Source organism: Prinia subflava, chromosome 17 (genome assembly GCF_021018805.1).
Source record: "Prinia subflava isolate CZ2003 ecotype Zambia chromosome 17, Cam_Psub_1.2, whole genome shotgun sequence".
Classification (NCBI taxonomy): Eukaryota; Metazoa; Chordata; class Aves; order Passeriformes; family Cisticolidae; genus Prinia; species Prinia subflava.
In genome coordinates, this window is record NC_086263.1 from 11770395 (window position 1) to 11798270 (window position 27876).

The 27876-nt window shown below is 43.6% G+C and overlaps 1 protein-coding gene across 1 annotated transcript in view; it reads right to left on the minus strand.

The window, feature by feature from the left end:
• Nucleotides 1-27876, minus strand: part of MAD1L1 (mitotic arrest deficient 1 like 1) — a 353113-nt gene that overhangs the window by 143699 nt on the left and 181538 nt on the right. Inside the window, exons 14-15 of the mRNA XM_063414357.1 lie at nt 19305-19393; nt 10179-10269 (exon numbers count right to left, since the gene is read on the minus strand). Coding sequence (XP_063270427.1) covers nt 10179-10269; nt 19305-19393 — 180 coding nt within the window. The remainder of the gene's footprint in view (nt 1-10178; nt 10270-19304; nt 19394-27876) is intronic.

Genomic DNA, 27876 nt, shown 5'->3' on the forward strand with positions numbered 1-27876 from the left:
GAACTAAAATGGGAAGGATGAAAGAGTAGGCTTAGGAGGAATATACTTGGTGAATTGACTGACAGGTCTGCTTTGCAGCATGTCCAGTGTTTTTTCTTCTCTAGGATGCTTGAGAGAATGGACCACACAAAAATCTCCAGATACAGACACAGATCTGTCCTCTAAGTAGTGTCAACAGAAGCGTCACACTCAGAAGAGAGACACCTTGAGAAAGCAAGAAAGTCAAAAGACACTGACATTCAGTCCTCAAACTGCTTGGCTGTAGAAGTTACTGCCTGTGTGCCACCCGGGCACAGCCCCTTGGCAGCACTGTGGAAACCACTTCATGCCATACAATCACTATTCCTTCCCCTCATCACAAGAAGAGGAACCTAAGGAACGACTCCAATATTGCCCCTTCCTTCATTTCAGCCTCTGTGAGCTGAAGGGCACAGTCTGACATGCTGGTTGTAGCATATGTAAGGAAGAAGCCCCAGCCCACACTGACTCTGTTCTCCCTCCTGAGCAGCATTTCCCTCCCTGTCTGGCACCTCTGCCATCCCTCTGACCACACTCCAGCTGCATTCCTTAAGCCAGTGTCGGTGATATTCCTGTTTTACACCATCTATATCAAGTCATGTCTACATTTAAATACATTGACACGCATTCTAATAATCGTCTGCAAACACACACACATATATAAATATATAAAATTAAATTCCCCAGTGTTGTATTTAAATGTTCAGGCAGCTCCACCATGTTAATAATAATCATAAGAGCTCACACATATCTAATCATGCTTTTCCTTGCACACTGAACAGACTGACCTCTGGGCAAGCCCTGACTCCTTGGGAAATAACCTTAAGGTCAGCAGCTCTGGCTGTGATGGATCTAGAGGGAAAGCAGCTCCACAGCTGAGCTCCCTTGCAAACTGCTGTCAACAGCTTTTCACATCCCTCTACTCATAAAAATGAGAACATTTCTGTAATTACTACTGATTGGAACTGTGGTAGCGCTGCACAGAGGGAAAGAATGTATCCACTGGAAGACAACCAAAAATACACAAGAGGACCTCTGGAGAGCTCATCCTTGCTGCACAGCCTTCATGTTACTGGTTTTTCAAGTTTTTCATCTTACTAGAGCCAGAAGCACAATGAACCCCCTTTTCAAAAGCAGTGTCTTTGTTCTGAAAGGTCACAATCTCAGCTGAACATCTCCTGTCATGTCCAACATGCACAACCGCTTTCAGGGAATTTTTATTTCGTTTTAAATGTCCTGCCAAAACCGCAGAGAACAGGCACAGAGCTGCTGCATCATTTAGGAAACGTGGGGTTTAAATGCCCATCAGAGGAAGCAGCAGAGCTCCTGATGGAGCTGAGCCCCATGCTGGGGTGAGCAGGGCTGTGATGGATCACCTGGGAGCCCTCCCATCTGCAGGGATTGCCAGACACTTCCCCTCCTGAACCCCTCATGGGACACTGCTCACTCTTTTAAAAAGATCCAAAGGGGATGCTCTTCCCACAGCACTTCACTTATCCTGCCACTCCAACTGTCCATCCTCATTTAAACAGAACAGCCTTTCTACCTAAATTAGGCATCATCTTCCACTGTTACCTGTCTTTCAAATCTAGCTAGAAAAGCTGTCAAAAACAATTACTTTTTTCTGACTTGTCTGGATCCTTGTCTCTTTAAAGTCTTATCAGACACCAGCAAATGGAAATTGAGCCAAACCTGGGCTAGGAAGGGCCTGCATCATGATCTGTGTTCAGGGTGTGCTGACAGAAATGCTCTGTTATTGGGGTGTTACTTCTCCCCACTTCCCACCCTGGGTACCACGAGCCTGCACTGACAGATGAATGCTCAATGCCACACATCCGAGTGACAGAGGCATGTCAAGTTTCCTTCCTAGTACTCGAAGAAATTCTTCTGAGAAAACCCATTTTTTAATGTAAATCTCCGTCTCCAAGTGTCACAGAGGTGGTAGGTCAGTCTGATCAAAGGGAAGAGTTTTGGGATATGTAAGATAACAACATCTCACAGGTTTGAATTCCTCGACAGTTCACACAAAAATGTGTTTCTCTGATGCACACGGCCACCCCCACCAGTGCCTCAGCTCAGAGCATCTCCCCATTTCCTCATGTTTATATGTTTATTTTAACATTGTTACAAACACTGCCCACTCCTGACTGTGACATGAAACAGGCAGACTTTTCCTCTTCCCCTCATCACACACTCAGAGAAAACATTATTAAAATCTGACTTATATCTTTTCCATAATCTGGGTGACACATCCTGGCCTTTTGTCTCCTAGAGATGGTGTCACATTTTACATATACCAAGTAGTAAAGGAAAAATCAGAAGAATAAAACTGCTGAAGAACATTACTGAAAACTTGGACTTTACACCGCCAGACCAGAACAGAAATGGCAAAGACAAGGGCAGCATGAAACTTTAATCAAAACCTCAGAAATAATTGGGTCATCAACCAAAGGTTGAAATGGTAATGAGTAATGAAAAGCTAAGAGAGAGCTGCAACTTATGGACATGGTACTCATGGAAAGTCTGAGAGAAAGCAAAAGCTTCAGTAAACAAACCTTGCGAAGCGTTATTTGCGTTATAAAGGTCTAAATGACATTTTTGTTTTGTTTCTGTGACATGGAAGCAGAATTCAAAGCAGCAGAAAAATAATAGAAAATGAAGAAAGAACAATTGAAAACTAATTTGTGCCACTGAATGACTACAGAGAAAAACAAGAAAACTATAAAGGGACAGTCACTCTTATCGCTTCCTGAAACTTTGCTGTTTCTTTGTGCGATAAGTAAGATTAGAGGAGTTTAAAAGTGAAGTCTCATTTTAAAATGGTTGTTTCTGTCTCCTCAGCCTTGGCTTTCACCCACTGGGTGATTGTGGGGATCAGTGAAACACACAGAAACCTTCTGCAGTTGCTACTTACTACTGCTTCACTGGCACACATTTTAAGGTTTTGGGTGGGAATTTAAATACACAACTGAGAGTTTGAATGTGCAGTTGCAGCTGAAATTACTAATTTTTGAACACTGTTGCTCTTTTCACCATACAAGAGCCCCAACAAGAGTGGTGTCTCTGTCCCCATGCTCCCATGAAGGCAGTGCACACACCCCAGATTTAGTGGTCTGGTGCCATTCAACAAAGCCTTGCACAACTTTTAAAACATCACCATTCATTCTGCAACGCCTGTTCAGAAAACCAAGGTTTGTTCCAAGCCACGTTTCTTATACCACAGAAGGACTGGAACAATTTCCTGCTGCTTGGCCCTGCAGAACACTAAGCCTTCTCCCTAGTGCAGCAGCATCCTCATCTGCATTTTGTGCTTGGTTTTACTACTCCAGCACGGATGGCACCTCCTGAAGTTCATGTTTCCTGTGTAGTGGTACAATGACCTTTTCCAGCAGGACATTCCCCATGGCCCAGCTCTCCCTGCCTGCTCTGAGCTCCCCGTGCTGCTGCTCAGGTGGTGACACTCAGTGCACTGACCTTTCCTGTTTTCAGAGATGCTCAGGAAATCCAGCGCTCGCCCTTCCTCCCCCTCTGCTGTCTAATGAGCTTTGTGATGCCACACAGCCACTGATATTTTCAAGGGTAGTGGCAGGAGAACATTAATGAATTTATTCTGGATTTTCGTGTTAAATGTATTATGCAAATGTTAATCAGTTTGTGCAGAACTTTGAGAAAGGTGCTGCATGAAATAAACAATACGGTGGCAGCTCTGGCAGTAGAATTTATAGAGCTTCAGGTGTTTAATATTCAATGTGCAAATTCCTTAAAAAAAACTTTTTAAAAGGGCATGTTGATAAAATTTTCCTGCACAAATGTGAATCTATGCACTTGTGGTCCCTGATGTTAAGAAACATTAGCAAGTCTGCTGTGTGCATGTCCTTGCTCCATTTGACATCCACTTTGCACATCACATTTCTCGGGGCCACCAAGGCCATCAAACAGCTCCTCCTTGAACCACCAAATGACAAACCTACAAGCAACTGACAGGTTTATGCTTCTCCTCTCTGCTCCCCTGGAATGTTTCTAATTTCTGTTAATTCTAATAACAGCAGTGCATTCAGAATTAACACGTACAAATATTTGCATAGCCCCGGCTAATTCAGTGTCACTTAATCCCCAGGGGCTGGATCACAGCAGGTTCTACACTCCTTCCATTTTACACCACTTCTAGGATTTCCTGCAGTACTAATCCACATGGCACAAGATACACAATGTTTTTTCCCAACTAACACGTATAATCCTTTCAGCACAATTTACGGGCACGTTATAGGGGAAGCTCTTTTCCCTCCTGTTCATTTGGGTGCCACTTTAGCACATCCCCTCAGCAGCTCCCTGTGAACACTAGGGACAGAGCAGAGCAGTTCAGACTTGGTTTCTCCTACCCAGCTCAAGGAATAATTGAAGTGAAGGTGGAGTAACAGCCAGGCCAACCACCAGGACATGCTGGGGGACTCCAGGGTGCTCCTCTGCCCCTGCCTGTGCCATCCCATCTCCACTGCTCTTGTCATCCCCAGAGCCAGGCTCATTGGCCCCTTCTTCAATCAAAGCCAGCTTCCTGTGTGAATGTTCTCCCCTGTTTTATGCAAGCACTACACACCTCTGATCTGTCATAAATTAATACCCATGATGTCTGTTTGTTACAGGTTTTTTGTTGCTTTTTTGAGCAAAACTGTGGAGTGACTCCCAGAGTGGTCTCTGACTATATACACTCATTCAAATACACTTCCTTAGGTCAGTGCAGACCTGCTGCTGCCTGTGAAATTTAGAAATTGCCTGTAAAATGAGCTTATTACTGATTAAATCCAGGAACCTGTGGAACTGATCACAAACCACTCCGTTCCCCATGCACTCCCACACATTCCCATGAACTGGATGAGTGGGGCAGCACAATATGATCCAACCTTCTGCAGTCCTGGACCTGCACTTCTCTTCATCTTCTCTTTACTGGGTGTCCTGCTGTATTCTCTCAGTTACTCTATCTCATAATTAAGTCCCTCTGGAGTACACGCAAATTTGTTCCTACACCTTTCCAAAAGCAGTACCTGACTGAAGAGATGCCAAGTGATTTGCCCAGAACCATCTAAAGAAGCCTTCTAGAAAAAAAATAAATAAAAGGCTGAACTTAGGTGAGGTTTACAACAAGGATCAGCTGTGCCACAGGGGCTGACACAGACCTCAGCATGCACAGATGAAGAAAAAAGGACAGGAAGTTTTTGAAAAAGGAGGGCATGGAGATAATCCAGGAAGAAGACTTGTGAGCATTTGAGAGGCCAATTAGAGAATCTTGAAAGGTTCTATGTCCTTTTAAGTTTTATAACAGTGTAAATGATTCATTCATCATTCTTCACTGGTCACAAAATGAACAGTTAGACTGTTAAATGACCTCAGCTCTGCCTTGGGTTCTTAACTCCAAGCTAGTCACTGCCTGGCTGCCAAAGCCCTAACCATAAAATGAGTCATTAATGCTTAAAGAGGAGAAACAATCTCTGTCCCCCTTCCCCTGGGGTACAGCTCCCAGATGTTTTGTTATTCCCTCAAAATACAGTGCTAGAAGAAGGAGGAGGCCAGCCCAACCACAAAAGTTGCAGAGATAAGGAAGGGGAAAGAGAAACACACGAATGCTCTGGATGTCCAGCACTTCTATCATTCATGGACATCTCACTCCTGGAGAACTAAACCCAGCAGGCACTTCCCTCAAGGACACCGTAACAAGCAATTTAGTCCCTTCTATTCTAACAGCAAAGCTTTCCATAAATTCCAGCTTCTGTCTGGAGTAAGCTTTCTGATGACTGTCCCCACACTATGGAGTTAGTCAGCTCTTTTTGAGCTTTGAAATAATAGGCAAAAATAAATAATTTCAATATGTATAATACTGCATTTTTGAGTGTTTTTGTCTTATTACTGACTGGCAGAGAGGTTAAACACAACCAGTTACTACTGTGAGCAGGGACACAGCAATCAAAGTTGGACAATCCAGAGTTTGTGCCAATTCATGACCCTTTCCCACGTGCCCGTGTTGTGTTTTGTTTACTCCTGAGATCCTCTCCCAGTTTTCTATCAGGTATTCTTGACTGCCAGCATCCACAGGTGATTCTTTTTACTCAGAAACAAGCCAGAAAATACAGACCCTTTCCCTTTAGCCTCACAAATACACATGCACACACTCAGAGGGATTAGGCTGCCAGCTTGGCTATGGGACTAGAGGTGATTTTCAAGCCCAAACACATCTCAGTGTAAGAAAAAAGAACCCATCTACTTGCCTTTTATCTATACAGATCCACTTATCTGAACTCTAACTGGAGTTTCATTCTCACCAACCAGCTGTGAACTAATTACGAGGACTTTAACTAGTCCTGCTCTCTCTCCAAGCATATGGATCCAATTAAGTCAAACTGCAGCTGATTTTAATCAATCTTCCTTGAAGCAGCCAACCTTGAAGAATCTCTTCTTCAGCTGGAAGAGTAGAGGAGAGCAGGAAAAGCAGGAGAGTAGTATTTGCATAAGGAACACTTCACATCCGCCCGGTTGCCTGTAAACACAGGGCTCCTAGCAGTAAGAAATGCTAATTGAACACTCCTCCCAACTCTTTCCTCCCACTTTATCCAAAAAGCACTGATTTGATCAGTCTCTTTTGTTCCTGGAATCAAGCTGCACTTTTCCACCAGCACCTCTGGAAGATGGTCCAGATCATTTCAGATAACTGAACAAACCAAGCCTTTCTTTGAAATCTCAGCCTGCCCACCCTGGGCCAAGCAGCAGCAGCTCAGGTTTCCTGGAAATGTTTTTTTTTTTGCTTCATTGAAAGGAAGAAGGGTAGAAGAGATGAGATAAAATTGTGTGTTTAAACCCACTCTTTTCATATTATTTGAATGCCTCTCCTGAGCCACGGTTTCCAATGTTCTCCCTAAGATAATATCCTGGGCACCAGGGAGGCAGTCTCAGCCGGGTGTCATTTCTCTACAGCTTTACATCTCCCGTGTTTTTGTAATCTGAGGTTTTCATTAGCAGTAAAGACCTGGCCAGTGAGTGATATCCATGCTAAAGTCTTTATAGCAGTGAAGGAAAATCAATGCATCCTGCAGCTAGGTGTCAAGAGGCAAGGGGGTTTTGGTGGATAGGGTGTGTGGAGGTGGAAAACGCCTTCAGGCATAATTCAAGCTGTCCCCACACAAGCACAGAATACAAAAAGGTGTCAGATGTTATATACCCAACTGTGGAGAGCTATCAGCACCTCAGTTCATTTGCTAATACTGAGCTCAAGGAGTGTGAGTCACACACCAAGAGCAACTTTCCAGGTGCTCCTTTGCCCTCAGCCCAGTCCATCAGGGTCCCCTGGCTCACAAAGTGGCTTTTGTGCAGAAATCAGCAAAATTCCCGTGCCAATATTCAGATACAAAAGGATGTGAGAGGAAGAATTTCTTCCCAGAAATGGAGATTAGAACTGGAATGAGCTGCCCAGGGAAGCGGTGGATTTGCCACTCCTGGAGGTGTTTAAGGGAAGACTGGAGATGACCCTCAGTGCCACGGTCTGGTTCACAGATTTGGTCTGGTGGTGTTGGGTCATAGGTTGGACTCAATGATCTGAGGTCTTTTTCAACCTAAATGATTCTGTGATTGGGAGACAAACATTATTGAAACTCTACTCCTTTCCACACCTCAATACATTCAAACTGACATTTTTAATTACAAATTATTAGCTGTATCTCCCTAGATATCATGCACCAACCACAACTTTGTGAACACAACAGATTCAGTTCAGTGTAAAGCACTCAGAGCCTTAATTCTAAAACCTGTCTCTTCCAAATTCCCAACTTTAATCTGTCCCTTCTACATATCTTTCCTGTAGTAGATACAATTCCAGGAGTCAGAGGTTTTATTTTACAAGGAACTGAAGATAAAGATTTGTCAGCAACCACCCTCATTCTACCTGGTTTTATGTCAGCCCCTTCTCTTACACCTTTGTTTGATTGAAGCCATGCTTCTCCCATGTTTGTAGTTTTAGTCACCTTCCTGTTCAGTAAAACTTCATTGTGACTTCTGCATGTAGTTTGTCTTGTTCTTTTCCCCCTTCATGATACAGACTTTATTTTAACCCATCATTTCCCAATGATTTCTTTCAGAGGTGGGAATAAATAACATGTCAAACTAGCAACACTTCAGTGACCTTATCTGAGTGTATAATGACATTTTCAGCATATTTGCTCAGCACTGATAAAAGAGGTGAATTTCTAAGCTTATCCTTAACTTTGTGGGTTCTCACTGTAACAAACCTTCCTTCAATGTGTTTATAAAAAGAGTCATCTTAAGCTTGGCCTGCCAAGGTATTTGATTCACAAGGTGAATAAAAATGGGAAGGCTGATGTTTTTCCCTCTGAGGAGTTCTTGGCCATTCAGGTGGGCACACACTGATCAATACAGACACTTTAGCATTCAGCTGACATATTCCTGTACTTGTGCTTTCCTCTCTACTCCTTCTCTTTCAAAAAAACTACTTTAGGCATCAACTCTTCTAACACACAGGTAAAGTGAGACTTTAGGGACAGGGGGAGCTACCTCCTGTTAAATAAGGAGTTAAAGCCACGTCCTTACCCTTGGCAAGGGAGATGGAAGAGCATCATTGTTGGAATGCTGGAAACCAGAAGAGACCAGAACTGTAACACATCTTTACCTGAACTCAGCTCACTAACTCGAAGATTTCGCTTTCCTAGACCTGCTACTCAAGACTTGGCATCTCAAGTCACTTGGTTCATCTTTGTATGAACAAACAAAGCAGATCTTTGTGATATTTCGAGATAGCACAAATAAAATAGGGAATTCCTCTGGTCAGGCCTTCTTGGAAAGCCAGCAACCACTGTAAGACCATGTAGGCAGATTAACCATGACCTGAGCTGTAATCTGCTCTGAAACCAAAGCTGCTTGTGTATTTGTTGGAGGTCTAAGCATCCAAACACCAGCCCAAAGCTTTCATCTTCTTCTGATGACTGGAACCCAATTAAAGGAGAGCGGGGTGACAGGTTTCACACTAAACATGGCTCAGCAGAGATGCTCAGCAGCTCTTAGCTCCCTGCTTTATCAAACCTGTCACTTCCCCTGTCTTCAGGAATGGGTTATAAAAACAAAAAAAAATTTGATTCACATCTAATAGGTGTCAAGATAACATCAATGCTCTGGCTGAAATCTGGGTAATTTCAAACCTGCAGGTTTTCTACCATGAAGCAATTTACAAAAAAAAAAAGGGAAAAATAAAGATAAAAAGAAAGTAAAATTAAAACAACAGAATGCTACAATGACAAACTGTTCCACACATCAGAGAGAAAAGAAGGAAGAGATAACACTCTTCATAGAAGGGTGGGCTTTGGTTGAACCAACAGGCTCAAGTTCTTGTTTGCTCCAGCATCTTTCAAACAGAAAACACCACAACAGGTTAAAGCAACTCCCTTGCCCTTCCTCTGCACAGGAAAGCTGTTCCTAGGCTGACAACAAGCTGAACAGCCAGTCCCCTTATCTGCTGCAGTGAGATTTCACAGATCTACCCAGAGTGAAAAGCTGAACACCTTCTGCTGCAGAGGACAGCACCAGGAAAAGGCAAAACACACAGAGCATCACAGTAAAAGGAATACAGCTCCCATCCTCCTGACTCCACACCTTCTGCTCTCCACGTCTGTGGATGCTGCCAGCTCATCCCCTCAACAGCACTGATGGTTCCTGGCCTGGAAAACTCCTGCCTGCTGAGGTGCTCTCTGCTGCCTCACTGATACCAGCAGAGAGGAGACTTCAACATGAACAAAACTCAAAGTTTCTCACCCACTCAATGCTGTTCAGCCCTGTCTATGATCCCACTTCATCATGAATTAATTTGGGGACAGACAACTTCTAGTGGCAAAGCGACTTAACTCGGAGCAATTTTTAATGTCCCAAGAGAAGAATTCCTAGAGAGAGAGTCATCCAACAAGACAACTGAATCTGTGAATCATCTGACTCCAAACCTCTCTGGTGGCATGGCCAGGAACACAGGTGTGACAGCACAGGCTGCCCAAAGGTGCCTTGCCCAGGTGGAGGGAGGGAAGCTCCGTGCTGGGAGCACTCAGGCACATCTGTCAGAGCAGCCAGGGCACAGGGACCACGCCAGGCTCTCCAGCTGCCCTGCACCTCCACACTCCTACCTGCTGAGTGAGCTTCTCCAGCTTCATTTCCAGAGATCTGTTCTCCTCTGCCAGCTTGCTGCGTTCAGCTTCCAGCTCCTCAATTTTCAACCTGGAGAAGAAGGGAAAATTAATAGGCTTTGGGTGTCCCTGCACAGTCCCACACAAATAATCAAGTAAAGCATGAAACCAGGAAGAGTGTCAGATTATTTCTGCATTCAGCACCACAAAACTGCACTACTGAGGCAGCTAAAGCATATGGTTAAAAGTGACATGTTTATATGATGAGAATATAATTTGTAAAAGTATACTAAAAATATACAATTTGAATAAAAAGCAAGTTCAGCTTGGATACCTTCTGAACCACAGACTGAGTCTAGACCATCACGTTTAATAACCACCAGCAGCTAAAACTTCCATGAGGCATCAAATCTCTTTTTGATCTGATTTATACTTTTGGCCTTCACAACGCTCCTTGGCAGTAAGTTCCACAATTTAATTATGCACTGTATGAAAAATTAGTCCAGTTTGTTTTATACTTCACATGTGATTATTTCACTGAGCACCCGTTAGTTCTGCTGTGAAAAGTCATGAATAATTGTACCACACTCCCCTCTCCACACCACAGTACAGGCCTCCTCTATTAGTTCCTGAAGAATCTCAGTTTAGTCTTCCTTCACACCAAGGATTTTCCATTTTTATATATATTTTTTCTTGTTCCTTCAAGTTTTATATAGATTTTTTGACATGAAGTAAGCTGGAACTACAAAGAGCACTCAGATATATTCAGTGGTACAACGAGGATTTCTGCTTTATTCTCAACTTCCTTTCCAACAGCTTCTAGTAGTCTATTTGTATTTTTAACTATGGAGCACCTACCTAATATTTTCAGAAAGCTGTTCACAATAATGTAAGATCTCTTTCTTGAGTGACAACAGCTCATTTAGAGCTCTCTGTTGTGGGAGTAAAAGTAAGGGTGTTTTTTCTTATGTGCATGGGTTTGGCAATTATTGATATGCAACTTCATCTCCCACCTCAAGCAGCATTTTAAGATTTCTTCTGAAATTCTGAATACCCTGATAAGCTGAATAATTTCTTATTATCTCAAACTCTGCTACCTCACTACTCAAAAAACCCATCTTTGTGTTGGACAAGTTCCCAATCCCCAATCAAAACCATTCTAGGATCTAGCAGAAAAACTCTGCATTGTGAAAACATTTATTCTTCAATTTTCCATATTTTACCTTTATATTACATAAGCAAATTAACAGAAAAAAATTGCATGAAGTTTTACAAAGTAAAAATATATTGTGTTATCTCTGGCTCAGGAAATCCTGGAGATAAGACTGGAGAGAGCCTCCTGGCCAGGTACCCAGATGTTCTAGAATGTTCAGAAGGGCACCCGCAGTACACTGGGACAGCCAGACCTCCAGGGTTTATATCTTCTTATCAGTCCAACAAAGAATCTCCTTTTTTCACTCCATCCAAGTTTCTTTACAATCTTTGGCTCAAAGCTTTTTGAAAGGTCAAATACATTAGATCAACCATACCAGCCTTAGACAAATGACTGGTGAATCCTTCAGAGAACTTTATCAAACTTGTTAGCCAGGAAATATGTGTATAAAAGATTGGAAACAATTTTTTTTCTTGCATTTAAGTACAGAGTACAAAACTCTGATGCTCGTTCAAGGCCCTCCCCTTCCACATGTTGGGATTAATTGTACAATTGTACATCCACTTCTTGGGATTAATTGTACAATTAATACAGAGTAACACTGATCTTTGGATTCAATTTCCTCAGGATGCTTTTCTCAGAATATTCTTAAAAATTAATCATCTAGCTTAATAATATTTTAAATTATCTAAATTAAGCTGAAAATCCTTGCACCATACAATAAAGAATGCATCCATCTGCCAATATCCCAAAATTATGCAACAGCAGTTTCAGGTACAAGGAAGAAGTCATCTCTCCTATTCATCTGGCAACAGTTCCAAACTTTTCCACAGAAGCAGGTTGATCTACATCAGGTTCAGCACAGAAATGTCTCCTTTATAAATATGCAGCTTGGATTGTTTAAATTATTTGTAAGCCTGACCCCTGCTGGCAATTTTCAAATATTATAAAGTTTCATTTTTTTCTGCTCTTGGAAGGCTCTAAAATGCCAAGGAGCAGCTTTAGCACTGTCCAGGCCATTAAAAAATATCATCAATAACTTTCAAAAGAGACACAAAGCTAGTGGGGATGGAGGATGCTGAAGAAGGAGAGTGAAAAGGTCAGGAAAAATGGAAATTTGAAGTGGAATTAATGCTTTTAAGGTGCATTTCTAAATAGATTGCAGAACAGGCCACGAGGAGAGCAACACTCTTCTCTGAGGAACAACAACGCAACAGCTCCTGAAAGGTCAGAGCCAGACACAGGACTCTCATCAGCACTTTCTCCATCCTTGACATGCTGAATTTTAACTGGGAACAAATTTCTCCCCATCCAGCCTCACGAATAATCTGATACTGCTGTCATCTGCCTGCAAAATTTGTCTCCGTGGGGAGGTTTAACATCAGGCCCCTCAGTTACCCTTTGAAAATCACCCATAGCAGCGGCCAGAAAACACTACCCAAAGACCTGAGACACAGCTGTAATGAGGGTAGATTCAAGCCATTACATTTTTGTGCTATTTCACCTGCAATTTCAGGATTCAATAATCTGTTTGTGCCCTTTGTGCCTCGCTGCTGAGCAAGAGGTGATTTAAAGCCCGCGGCGCTCCCCGTTAGGCAGCAGAGATCATGGAATCCTGAAACCATTTGTGGTGAAAGGGACTGCAAAAATCATTTAGTTCCCCTCTCTGCCATGGGCAGGGACTCCTTCCCCTATCCCAGGTTGCTCCAAGCCCTGTCCAACCTGGCCTTGGACACTTCCAGGGATGGAGCAGCCTCAGCTGCTCTGGGCACCCTGTGCCAGGACCTCCCCATCCTCACAGGGAATTTCTTGCCTATATCCCATCTAACCCTGGCCTGTGGCAGTCAAAAGCCACTGGCCCTCGAGCTACCACTCCATGCCATGGTCAAAAGTGCCTCTTCAACTCTCTTGCAGTCCCTTTAGGTACTGAAAGGCCACAGTGAGGTCACCCTGGAGCCTTCTCTTCTCCAGAACCACCCGCTCAGTGAGCAGCAGCTGAGGGTCACAGCCTCTGTCCCTGGGCTTGTCCCAGCTATGGGGACATCCTCCTTCCCTGACACAACGTGGGGCTGGAGGGGCTCCTGGAGGGGCTCCTGGAGGGATTCCTGGAGGGGTTCCTGGAGGGGTTCCTGGAGGGGTTCCTGGAGGGGTTCCTGGAGGGATTCCTGGAGGGATTCCTGGAGGGATTCCTGCCCTGCTCTGGCCAAGGTCAGCTCATGAGTCACAGGGCGCTCCCTGGTTCTCCTCCAGACACAAAACCTGCTGCTTCCCCTGCACTGAGGGACTGGAACATTGCTGTAACCTTTGTGCCAAGAGGATTTTGAGACTAGCTAGTGCTTTCAACCATTTATCTCTCTCCTATCTTATTTTTAACACTGTTCAGTGTCCTGGATCTCCAGTGGGAAAGTGTTCAGAACCAGTGGCAAACGTTTTGTGCTGTTCCAGCTTTGCTTCCCAGCCCTCTGGGGAATGCTTCCCAATGGCAAAGAGAGAGAGAGGCAAGGGAAATCCTATCTATATATAAACACAGCAAAGCATTTGCAGCTGGTGGTTAAAATATGGAAGTCAAATATTGAAAAATATTTACTGGCTTGGCACTTGGATTTTTTTCATTTACGTATTTTTTTTGTTAAGTTCACGTATGGGGATGATTGTGTACTGCTTTGGGATTCACCAGCACCCACAAGAACAGCCTTGGTGCACACTCCTTGTGCCTCTTCTCTCCAGGGACACCTGCACAAGAGAGGTGATGCTACTTTATCACCAATTTGCAATCCTCCACTTGCAACACATTGGAGTTACCTTCAGGTAGGGAGAACAACCCAAGACAATTCCCTGTGAGTACCACAAAAAGCAGGGAACAGAAACACCTGGGTACAGAGAATCATCTACCAGCTCAATTTTTGAATGGTCTGGGTTAAAAGGGACCTTAAAAGATAATTCAGTTCCAGCTGCCCCACCATGGGCAGGGTCATCTTTCACTAAACCAGATTTCTCCAAGCCCCATCCAACCTGGCCTTAAAAGCTGCTGTCTATTCTAAAAACAGCCTTGTGCCACAATAAAGGAAGAAACACCAGTTACTTCCTGAAATATCAACACCATTGTCAATTTTTGTGATACAGAAAGAAATTATTTGAATTAATTTCTGGAGAATTCATTAACTTTTCCACACAGGGGTTTGAAAACATGTAAATATTTAATCTCTGGCAAAGATCTCTTCACCTGTCCAGAAGATTTTCCTGTTATTGGCCCAACCAAGAGCTGAAGGCTCCACAGGCATAAGGTGAATTGATGCCATCTCCACAACCTTTCACAAGATCAAATTTAGTGCAAGAATACAGATTCATTGGCATTTGCTCAGCCTCGTGGATTTTCCCTCTTTTATAAACTGAGCTTCATATTGCTTCTACTGCATGTTTCATTATCACAAATCAGAAGGAATGAGGGGAAAAAAACCCAAACACCTACAGCCTCAGGTCTCCTGAAATGACACTTGTGAGAATCAGGAGACATCCCACAGCGTGTGTTCAGTCTGTCAAAAACCCTCAGATCGTGAGACAAGGCTGCTCCTACCTCAGAAAGGAAAAAAGGAGGCAATCTGTTGGATTTTCAACAGCATCTAGGCACTCACAGAGCCTCTCTGAGCCCAGAGCTTTTCAGTGGAATTAACCACTGAAATTCCCCCCACCATCACCCTTTTATCTTTGTTTTATTGGTTTTTAATGTCCTCAGCTGTGTTATGTGGTTGCCTGTGGATAGCACCGATGAGGACACGTCTTACAGAGGCCCCATCTGCCAAGGGGGCATGGCCATGCAGAAAAGCTATTGCTGAAGAGGAAAATCCTGAATGGAGCAGAAAATGCATGTGTTGGGAAGATGCTATTAAGGGATCCAGATGGCATTGAGATGGTGTTAGGAGCAGAGCAGACAGAATTCCAGCAAGTGTGACTAATGGGCATTGGCAAGGACATGAATTTCTTTTGAATTACTGTAACTCTACCCAGTCACTAAATCCACAGAAAACATTTAGGATTTACTGGGGTTGCAGTTTGACAGCAGAAAGAAAAAGTTCAGATTTGTTCCAGCTGAAAAGTTCCTTCAGCTGTTGTCACTTAAGTCTTTAGTGAAGTTATTTTTAAAAATATTCCTTTTACTATTTATTTATATATTATTCTTTTATATTTTTATAATATTCCTTTTATTTATAGATTCTGAAATACCAGTTTCTTCACAGTTACCACCTTCCCTCTAAAAGGTGCTAATGCCCAAATGCTGTACCCTAGACTGCAGGAACTCAATGGGTTGACCACAGTTTCTTTTCATAGGATCTGCAGAATATAAACAAATATTATTTCAGAGGGAGCAGCAAAAAGTGTGAGAAATGACAGCATTAGCACTGCTTTTATTGTCTCTCCAGAAACGATGATGCTGGGAGAGAGTTTCACATTTAAAGTTATAAAAGGTCTGACGAAATAGCACTTTGTTCTCAGGAGAAGGAGGAAAAACTGATAAAGTCTTTCAAGTTTCTGGCTGAAAATTTACTTTCCATACTAAAGAAAAATGAGACAAAAGGTATTTTTCTTAAAAGCTCTCGTTCACTTACAGGAGGTGAATACAGATTCAAAGGATTAATATGGATTTTTTTTCCCTCCTTTGTGTCTCCCTTGCTTTTGTTTTCAGAAGTGAGCTCCTAACCACGGGGTCTATATGGAAATGCCTGAGGCTCAACAGCCCATTCCTGTTCTGCACACTCCTCTTGCTGGCTTTCAGTGGTTCCTCTTATTTTTCACATTCCTTCGTGACAGCAGCTAACAGGAGAGGCTGGCTGGGCTCAGCCCAGAGCAGACACATCATCCTGTAAGTTAAAAGATTTCAAAGACTACAATAAACTACAGAAATGGAAATAACTCCCTCATAAACCGTAGCGTTCCTTTCCTCACTTTCCAGTTTGGAAATTTGCATTCTTCCCCCCGTTTTCTCCCAGAATTAGTTTCTGGCAGTGATGTGTAGAAGGAAGGGGTGACAGTGGAGCTTGTGTTGTTCTCCTTAGCACTACACAGAATTAACTGGTGCTGTTGAGGCCCACAGGTGGAGGAGGATGAGCACAGCAGACCCAATCCCTTCCCATTCTGATCCCTGTTCTCCTCCAAACCCCTTCTGTTCTTTAATCACACCCACCCAGTTCATTGCTGCTGTACAGGGAGGACACATCCAGCTGAGCCACGAGGAGTGTTTGATGTGGATCACAGCACATTCCTCCTGAGCCCCAAAGGATGGGAGAATATAGTGATTTATTCTGTGCTCCTTTGAGAAGGAGCCTCTTCTGTGAAGAAAGAACTTGGCCCAGTTTCTTGAACAATGCACAGAAAATGCAAAATAAAGTCCAACCATATCCATTGACTGCTTAAGTCTAGAAACATAATAAAAAAAATCTTTATGGAGTCAATTCTAAAATTTTTCTCCACTCAGATGTAGAGTGTCTGAGAGTGTGAGGAGATGTCTGAAGCAGTAATGGAAGCAAACAGTAAGGAAAAAGGAGCAGGAACTGGCTTACAGTGCTCCAGCAAAGAGAGCCCCAGCAGAAAGAGAACACCTTGCACCAAGCCATTTACTGTTAGATCTGAGCAATGAAAAGGGTGATCAAAATCAAACAAATCCATGCTTTGTGGAACAGCTCTGTAACTAAATAACCAGCATCAGGGCCTGGGACAAACCAGCCACGACAACAAAAAGTGGTTCAGTAAAAAATTACAGAAAAAAAACCCCAGTCTGGAATTAGAATGTGGAACTGTGGCTGCTATGCACCCACAGCTTCAGAAGCAAGAGGGAAGAAAAACCAAAATATCAACATAAAACAACTGCAATAGCATGGCCTCTGCTGAAACAGCTTCAGAATATGGCCCATCATTGGAAAACAGCTCTGCACCATCAACCACTGCACTGGGAACTGGTCTGGGTTTGGGACATTGTGTGAAAGGTTTGACACCATCCAGGGATGGAAGAGAGAGTGAGATTAGGAGTCAAAGAAATTCCTTAAAAACAGAGAGGAAACAACATCATCTAGGAGCTTTTGGGCTACTGTTGAGCTGAATCAAACACCAGGATCCCATAACATGCAGGTATTTGTGAGCTCCACTCATCCCTGCTCAGGAAATAGATTTTCACTCAGGGCAGAGCCAGACATCTCCATCCCCACTGCCAAAGCCTGTCACACTCTGGAGTGCTCTGGACTATGTGGCCATCCAGCTGCTCAGGTAACAGGCAGCAAATGGTGTTCAGAGAAGCTACTGAACACCAAATAACGAGTCTTGGAGGGGAAAATAAAGATCCTGAACATCTTCCAGATGAAAGGGTGCTGCAGCAACACCAGCCAGGGAGGGAGAGAGCAGGGAGACACAGCAGAAAACTCTGCAAACCTGCAGGTCCCAGAAGACAGCAAACAGGCTGCTGGCTTTACTGATACACAGGCACATTATTAATCAGGAGTGACAGGTTTAATGTTGCCAAGGAGGTGCTGAATGCTCCTGAAGCACTGTAAACCTCAAGTTTCAGAGGGTCCAGTGTGCCTTAGCAAAGGAAAAGCCTGAATGAGATAAAAAAAACCCACAAAAAGCAAAAGTTGATAGAGACAGGTTTATGTCCCTGAAAAAGAGAAGTCATAGCATTCTCTCCTTTAGCAGAACTCAAACACATGATGGAATAAAGAAAGGAGATGTATGCCTTGGGCCTCCAGAACTATTACAGCACCTTGAGGGACCTACAGGAGCAAGTCCCCAAGATTAGGTGTACAACTCTAAAATGTATTGGAATAGCTTAGCTGAACATGTGTTATTTTCAAACACCTCCCTCCTGCTGTGGAACTGGGCTTTCAAAGCCGTAAAACAAGCTCCAGAGGCAAAGCACAAGAGCAAAGCCATAACATACAGGCCAGTAATTTCTGCTTTCTGCAGGATCCTGCCTGCTGCAAAACCTTGCTTTCAGTCCTATGAGGCAGACACGCTTTATTGTGATGGAGCTGAAAATATAAAAGAATTAAGAAGTGAAAGTCCAGCCAAAGTCTTACATCAGCTGAGAATAAAATACTCAGCCTGTGAGGACCTGACTCGCCCAACTTAAATAAAAGGAACTTTATTAAACATTCAGAAACAGATGAACTTTTCTGTGCTCAGTATTTATTGTGTCACCTGGTTTGCAATGGAAGCTATAAATGCTTTAATAAATACATGGAAAGGTTGTTTAGTTCCACTGTAGCTTTTGTAAATGCTCATGTATCCTCTGCTGAAATGCTGTTTTGTAACTTCTCTTTCACTGAATCACAACAGGTACCCCTGTGCCATCTCCAGCAATGCACAAGGGGAAACATCCCTCTTTTATCTCCAGTGCTACACATGCATCAGCAGTACAAAAGCTGGATTCTCTTCACACACATGCCAACAGATCCTGTATTTACAGTCAAGATTTGGTCAAAATAACAAATAAACAGCAATGCTGTTTCCACAGGAAAGAAAGCCAACAGGGGGAATAGTGATGCAGGAGCCAGGCTTATGAATTAACTGACAGCAAAAGACCCCAGACATCAAAAGAAAAGAGCCTGAAGCTTCCCAAAAAACAGCAAAGCTTATAAAGTACCTAAATGCAGGACAGATCATGGGCTGAATGTTTCTGCTAATGCTTCATGGGGTTCTCACGTCCATAAAAGCTGGTGAGAGAGCAAAATGTGCACAGAAAAAGAACATCCTACTTCAGGAATACAAGGAAAATTTGTTTTGATCATCACCCCATTGCCTGAATAGCAGGCAGCCTGTACTCCAACTTCTTCATGCACTATAGCACAGTGAGCTCCTGTACCTGCTGCTCCACCAGGAGATGACAAGAGCCACAGCAGGCAGTGAAACTACCCCAGGCATTTCCCTTCTCATTAGCTCCACCAAAAAGAGGAGAACCTGCTCAGCCTTGCCCTTGCTTTGCCTACCTGAGCGTGTCCACCTCCTCCTTGGTGATGACAGTGCTCTGCTCGGCCGTGCACTGCTGAGACTTCAGCACCTTCATCTCCACCTCCAGCTGCAGGGGACAAAAGGGGTTAGTTGTTCCTGCAGCACTGGGGTGAGGGCACACCAACAGCAAAGGGAGGAGAAAATCATGAGGTTCTGCACAGGTCAGACTTCTCATGACATGGATGTGAAGCACAACTCCTCTCATGTTGAATGTCAAAACCTCACTTAGCCCTCCTTCCCCTTGCAACTCCTTTTGCCTTTCCCAACATTTTCTCTGCAGTAGAGAGGCATAAAAAGTTAAACGTTACTAGCAAAGCTTCTCTTTCAGATATTTCCCCCCATGGATAATGGAATGCAGAAGACTCTGTGTGGCATTAGGAGCTCGCTGGGAGCTGAGGTTTGGTATTGATAGTTCAACCCCACTCAATTCCTCCCCCAGAAGAAAAGAACAACAGGATTACGCTGTCTTGTCCCTGACAGCTCTGAGACACACACATTGAATCCAAAAGACTGGGGAATATTTCCAGCACTTCCCAAAACACACTTCCAGCTCTAGCTGCTCAGGTGGCTCTGGCTGAACAAACAAACAATTAAGAATATTTTCTGCCTCTGGCTTTGCTTGGGTAGGAACTCACAAGAAAGTATTTCAAAATTCTACAGACATGAGAACTTCTTACCCAGACTCTACAAATCCCAGGCTTCCTGACTTGTAGCAGAGATCCTTAATTCAGAGATCAAGACAATGCACAGATTGATAAACTCCATATGTTACTTGTTTCTAAACCCCTCAAAAATGATTTATTATGAAGTGTAAGCAGAGACTAACTACCTAGAGGATACTCAAACTTCTGTTCCAATACCTTCTCTCAGCTTAGACCTTCTTCACACACTCATCCTTGAGATTCTGGACTTCCTTTTGTCATCTGTCTTTTTACCACCTGTTGACTAATTCCCCTAATAAATCCGCTGAAGGAAACAATATTTTTTCACCCAGGAGAAAAATAATAAGCAACCCAGGCTTAATTATAGATGCAAAACTCATGACTGCGGAGGGTCCAGCACTCAGCATCAGGGAAATAATCCATTAATACACCATTCCCTGCAACAGCATAGATTAGGCTTGTAGAGCAAAATCACATTGCAATGGCAAACTTTTGCAAGCTTTTTGTAAAAACTCTCCAGTTTTACAAGAAAAAGGAGCATCTTGTCATATTGCTCAGACAGAACTGAAGTTCTGACACGCTGCCTCTTCACCCTTCCGTGCTTACCAGAAAAGACAGGCAGAGCATGGCAGTGCTGCTGGCAGGAAAGGGCAGAAAATGGATGGTTGGATTTTGCTCCCACCTCTTTCTGACATCAGAGGAACAGAGCAGAAGAAAGAGAGCACCAAAAAATGTTTTAACCTAATTCCCCCTGACACCCCAAAAAGCCCTGCGTTCTCCCCCTGCCTGTCAAAAAACATCCAGGAATAAAAAATAAGCAAAGGCCCACCTGCATCATCAGGCTGTACAAATGTTAATGCATATTAGCTGCCTGATAAGATTATCACAGCCAGAAATGCTTCCCTCAATTTTCTGATTACTGAGCTTATCTCTCCCAGCTCAGCCCATCACAGATGGCTGAGGATAAAGCATGCACACCAGATAATTCCAGGAATGTGAATAAAAGGTACTGGGATGAGGAGTAGGCTTCAATTCCAACCTACTTCTAGCAGGAAAACACTCATTATGCCTCTGGTTTCCCGTGTCTGCTGAAGCCTGGATGTGTTTGCTGTCAGGAGTTTGGGGATGCTTTCTGGGATGAGTGAGGGCAGCATTTGAAGATGGAAGGGCTGGTGAGTTATTTATCACTGGCTCAGAGGGCTCAGCCTCAAGCCCATGTGGCACCTGCTCACCCACACAGATAAATCACTGCCACCCTCTCCAGGGACAAGGGGGGCACAGACGGGTGAGGAATCTGCTGCTGTGACCTGGGGTCTCCTGTGGTTGCACAGAGGGGAAAAAACAGAGTGTGTGCCAGGAAAAGGAGATGGGGGAGTGAATGCAAATGAGCTTGAGGGAGTTTGTGAGAAGCGTCTCACAAATTAGTGCCAGGTACGCTCGGCAGCGGCAGGATGAGATTCTGCTGGGTTTCTAACAATAAGCTGCTGAAGGGGAATGAGGAGGGAAGGGCACATGGGCTGTAAGGGCATTTCATCTCATTTTCATGTCCTCCCAATCTGCAAGCACCAAGACGCCCTGGACTGAAAATTTGATGTGCCTGAGGTGAGAAGGGAGAGGAGGACACAGTGATATCAGTACAGATGAAACTGGCTTGAGGAGTGAGATGTTGACACAGACCTGCTCCCCAGAACTAGCATTAAAACTACTTGAGAGTTTAAAATTCAGGCCAAGACACAATTTTGTGCCACAGGAAATTATTGCCATTCAGAGCTCACTAACTGTTTATCAAATAAGAAAGTAAAACAATTAAGCTGTTAAATAATTCATTCAAAATGTGTTGTTTCTAGATTTCATCCCTAGCAATTGTTAGGAAAATATTCCATACTGCCAATCTCACTGAAGATACTAAAATATTCAGATATTAAAAATGCTATTTATTATTATGTTATTAATGCCTTTTCCAGGACAAAAATAGTTGAGATGAGATGGAGTGGCTTACTCTTGGGATCCAATTCTGTTTTTCTGAAGGCAATACAGTGCTAGCAGCAAGACAAAAAACAAGAATGAAGAGAATGGCTAAAAATAAGGAATCTGTTGATGAAACCCAAGAGGTGAGGAGCTTTCCAAGACCATTCCATTTGAAACAGCCTCAGGATAGCTCTGGGAAATGGGTGATGAGCATGAAATAATTCACCACAGCAGCAGTTTGTCCCTTCCTGTCCATTTGTCCTCTCAGTACCTGTGCCAAAGAACAGCCCAAGAAGGGATAAGGAAAGGAAGAGCCAAACCTCTCCTGCTGCACTGTTTTCCTAATTCCTATCACATCCATTTTCCTAAATTAATTTCCAGTCCTGGTCTGTCTTGTTCACCAGATGCCACTTTCAGCAGGCATTTTATGCTTTTTGAACCAACTCACTATTCCTGGCTAAACTCTTCCAATTTTTATCAATAATTTTATGTGACTGGCTGAGTTAAACTTTTATTGCTTTGAATACATTAAACTAGTAGAAGTCATTACCAAGCAGAGAGAGGAAAAGGGCTGCTGAAATTACAGCTCACTGCTGTATTCCCCCATTCCATACCAAACGACCCAGGTCAGTCTTGATCTTTTAAGTGGCATTAAAAGCAGACAGGGAACATTGTTGTGAGATACAGCATTGATCTCTTGTCCTCGAAGCTGCACAAGAGGGACTAAAGGACCAACATTATCTGCAGGAGCTCCAGGGATTGTATCACCCAGGATCCGACCCCCAGTGATATTCCCACCTTACAGAACACAAGAGCAACTTGAAAAGAAACCAAGCTGTTATTTTAATAGTTTTTAAAGTTCTCTAAGGTTTCTATATAAGGCAGAATAATGAGTAATACCAGAGTCTGTGAATGAATAAAACACATGAACACGAATATTTTGAGGATGCGTTGTTCTCTTCTCAAAATATACTGGGGCGCCTGTTCCCAAACTAAAGTGATCCCACTAATCCTGAACTTTTTTATCTCTTTTAATTCTTAAGTGTGAATTCCAGCACAACTTTATTATTCTCAATAAAAAGTGATCAGGGCACATACAGGATACAGACTAATTTTAGAATGTCCCTTGTCAAAAAAAGCAGGTGCCCTAAAAGATGAAATGCAAATAATTTTTCCAAAGTAAGTATTGCCATCATTATTTACCAAAGAAGAAAGAAAGGAAGGAAGAACATGGATGCATTTTCATCTAGTATTTAATTATATGAAATATCATTCTTCTTTCAACCTTACTTTTAAACCTGCCTGGACAAGATTCCAAGAAGGTGGTTCTCCTCCAAGTGTTAATGGCATAGCAAACACCCACAGCAGGGTTAGAAATATGTTCCTCACCGCTTCTCTCTTCTGTAGCAATTATTTAAAGACATATGCGATGACAGGAGAAACAGAATTATAAATTCATCTCTCCTGACAGCTAGAAGAAACAGAACTTTAGAGAGTTGATTTTCGTGGTTGATTTCTGGCATTTGTCCTTTCTGACCTATCTTGCCCTCCAAGCAAGCACCCCGAGTCTGCAATGCCATGGAGCTGTTGTTCCTCACATTCAATTCCAGCAGGTTTCAGCATTAATGGAGAAAAGCTTTCCCAGAGCCTCCTACTGACCACTGCTGTCCACACTCCATCTTCAGAGCAAGGCTTATCACAGATCAGGTCAGCCTTGAAAACCACATTTACAAACTTCTGAAAATTTTAATGCACTGCCCAAAACAACAATCAAATTTCTGTTCAAGTGACTCATCTTGGGTAATAAAGGACTCAAAATCTAAAGTATTTCAACTCACTGCCAATGCAGGATTTGCATGTTGGAAAAAAAAAAAGGGGGGCCTGGTTTGCTCGCCCACATCATGTACACACATTTCACAGAACACATGCTGGAGACATACAGTTATTATTTGAATAATGAGTGCATTTTAGAGAGGGGCTGATACAGCAATCTTATCCTGATGAAGTGTGTCTGCACGTCATTCAGCATTTTTGGAACTGTAAAAAGCAGGAAATGCTGAATCCATTATAAACGTCTAAAGGTTTATTTAACAATGGGCTGATGCAACATCCTTTGAAAGGCCTTCCTCAGCAAAAGAGCTGATTTTGAACGGCAGCGATAAATGGGAACCGAATTGCACGGAGAGGTGAACTGAGAGGTTGTGTTGGACTACAAGCCTCAACACAATTCAAGGAGCTATTTGAGTGCATAAATACTTAAAATGTACGAACACCAAGCCGACTTGGAAAGGAGAGTGTAAGCTAAAATAGACAAGAACAGAGAAACGGGACCTCGGGCATGACCCACACGCTGAAGGCTGAAAAGAGGCAAACCAGGATCCTGACATGGCAGTGATGCCATTTGTGCTGCTCTCCACTGGATGCAGCAGGGACTAAGGAACTTCTCTGCCTCTTCCCACAAGGCAGCACAGAAAGCTTGGTGTTCTCTACAAGCTTAGAAATCTGGCATCAAAAAATACATGAAACACCAATGAGTTTAATTTGGGTGTCCAGCAACACCATAGCATAGTAAGACACCATGCTGAGCATTTCAGAGTTCATTCTGCTCAGCAAAAGCATCTCTTCCATATGCCCATCCCACTGACATTCCAAAGGGCTGTTCCCCCAAAACATCTGCAGAGAAGCACACAGAGGGAGAACTAAGCCTCACCAAATTTCCTAGTGAACTTTACTCTTCTTCAAAAAGTAGGACAGCACTCGTAAAACAAAATATCGCCTGCCATTTAGAAACAGGCTAAGCAGCCCAGGATTAGTTGGTACATTTTCTTGGGAAAATTAATCCTCGATGCCATTGTGAAATGAAAGCAATAAAGCCAAAGAAAATCAGATGTTCAACAAAAAGTGGTTTGGAACTACCCATTTCCCACTTGGCTGAAGCCAAAAAAATGTATTTTTTTTCTCTTGGAAGATGAAGGCTGGCTGATCAGAGTCACCAGTCTCTAGGGGTTCCACCATCTGTAACAAACTTGCTGTGCTTTTATCACTGAGAAGTCAGGGCTAGGAGCAACCTCTCAGCAAACACTTTCCTAAAAATGTACTCATGCATATATATTATTGTAGATATACACACACGGGGAAATGGACATATGCTGACTTCTGCTTCTCTCCAATACAGTCTGGATTGTGGCTTTTCTCCTCCCGTTGCAGTAAAAAGAGAGCAATTTTTCAAGTTTATACCAAATGTCATTCTATTTCATTTCCAAATATAATCTCCCAGAGAGAAGGTTCACTTGCCCTATTTCCAATCTCTAAAGTTAATACACAAATTTATATTCCTTTCTCCCACTCGCTCTCCCAAATTAAGAGGTGTAATTACTAGGAACGCTTGCTACAAACGAATGGAGTGCCAAGGGAGAAGGAGCTGTCAGGGCTGGACGTCTGCAGCAGCCACCCTCCCCTTTCCCCATCCCTGGAGGACCCTGCTTATGAGGCAGTTTCTATCTTTCCCATTAGCAGGGGTAGCTCACACACAGCAGCAGATGACAACCTCTCCCTTTCCAGACAGTGCAATCAGAAAGGACAAAATCACAAAATTAACTTTGGCCTGCCAAAGCCCACTGCTGCTTGCCAGGATGATTCCTCCCAAACCCACCTTTTGCCCCTCCTTGGCTCTGCTGACCTCTCAGGCAATGTTGGGTTCCTTAACAACAGCAGAGAAATGCAGATCTGTGATCTAAAAATTCAGCCCCAGTCTCATCATTCTCTCCCCCTTCCTCACACCCAGCACCCTCTCCAAAGGAAGATTGATTATTATAATCAGACTTAGCTCTGACACAGCATTTGCATTTTCAAAGCACAGCAAAGTCATTAACTAATTCATCTACCCCAAGGGAGCCTTAACGAGCATTCACCTCTCTCCCCTCTGATTCCCAATCTGCAGGCAGCCCACAGCTTTCCTTCCAACACCTCCCCTCCACACTGTGTGGCACCAGCACAACTTGGGGAGACTCCAGACAGGCTCAGCGAGCCAAACTCAGCCCTGCTGCAAAGGAACAAGAGGACAAATGCACAGACACCCTATTTAAACCAGCCACCCTATGGTTTCCATACGTAATCACAGTGGGACGGGGTATGGCAGGAAACGCTTTGTTCTGCAAAATAAGGCCAATGCCACAGGGCTCCCAAAAGAAGGAATCACCATCACATCACACCCCCAAAGCCCCAAACTCCTCCTGGCACTGCCCAGCCAACAAGCTCTTCCCCAAAGAAACCTCTGCTTCATGACTTGGCTCCTGCCCCTCTCAAGTGTCTTCTCACACCCCAACACCACCAGATGCCAGCCATCCCCACCCATCCTCCTTCCTTGGTGCTGTACTTATTTCTTCTTAATAATCTGGGATGGGTGCTTTGGAAATAAGCACTATTAGACATTTCAGATGGATGGAAGCTGGCTCAGAGATCAAAATTAACAAACCTGGAAAGCTCATGGGGACAAAGAGCAAACATCCTGTACAAGAGACACACTGAGCAAGGGAACTGAAGACGTTAATTTAAACCTATGAGTTTATTCAAGTATAATTACACATTTCAACCCTCACTCTGAGAAAGGAGCAGACAAGGAATCTCTTCCTCTCAGCCTGGCCTGCCCACGCTCGCAGGCACTGCTAGGAGACCTCACTGCCACTGCTTGACAGCAAAGCACCTTGACAGCTCCACGTCCAAAATCCCTCTCTTTGCTCCAACAGCTCATTCTGAAGAAGGATCACCTAATTTCCATGTTCATTCAGCTCACAGCTCTCTGCTGTTATCAGCCTCGCTCCACCACTTCCACCAGGCGTGTAGATGACTGTTCCCTTTAATTACTACCGAAAGCTCCTCCCAGCCAGGGAGAACAAAACAGCTGGTGTCCACCGAGAGAAGGCAGCTCTGGAGTAATTAGCCTTAACTGGCTGACACTTCCTACCCATTACTCCTGGTTAGAACAGCAAAACACAGAAGAAGAGCCTGTTTAGGGAACCTGTCAAGGTGCCAGGCTGGATGTGCCTCATCCCTGCCCAGCGTAGCCGTGGTGTTGGCACAATGGAGTTGTCTACTCTTGAGAAGTGCATCTCTTACAGATCACTTCTTTCGCACAGGAATAGGCATATTTTGTTCGAATCAAGTCTTCTAGCAGCTGCAATTTACAGGCAAAGCAACAAATAAATCTGCAAAGATGTCATACCTCCTCCGTACAGAGTTTGAATACAGTTTGTTTCCTGAAAATATAGCCTCGAGGAGTTTCCGGAGCATTCAGTCAACAATTCTCATCAAACAGGAGCTTGTAATCCCACCTCTCACTCCCCCTATCAATTTTCCCGTTGAAAAATCATCACATAATAAACAGTCAGAGAAGAATCTATGCAGTTCCCAAGCACCTAGGAAGATCAAAGGGGAAAGAAGAATCCAACATCCATTTCTGTTTCTTTGTTTCCTAACATAAATACAGTGGAATCAATCCTGCTTAATAAAGAGCGCAAAGGAGCCTTCACTGAGTGCTTGAACTTAATCTTCTTTCTCTTGCTCACATGGAACAAGGCACAGCCTGTGCTTTTAGGAGCAGCTCTCTCGCTCCTGCTGCAGCTCCAGACCAATTTTGCAGTTCACTACAGCTGGGAGCACTGTTTGCTGGCACATCCTGGCAGGGGCCAGCAGAGCTGCCTGCTAAAGCTGCTCTCTGAACTCCCAGAGTTGAGAAATGTGAGGATGGGGCAAGGGCTCCAGCAGCTGCTCTCCTGACAGGACCTCCCAGCTGCTTTCAAGGAAGCTGCAGAGCCTTGAAGGACCCTTGTTCCCCAAACCCTGCCCAAAGAACAGGTTAAGTAGAGCAGGTTGAATATTTTCTAGCTAAATGACCCATTCTGAGATTAGCCTGTGACAAAAA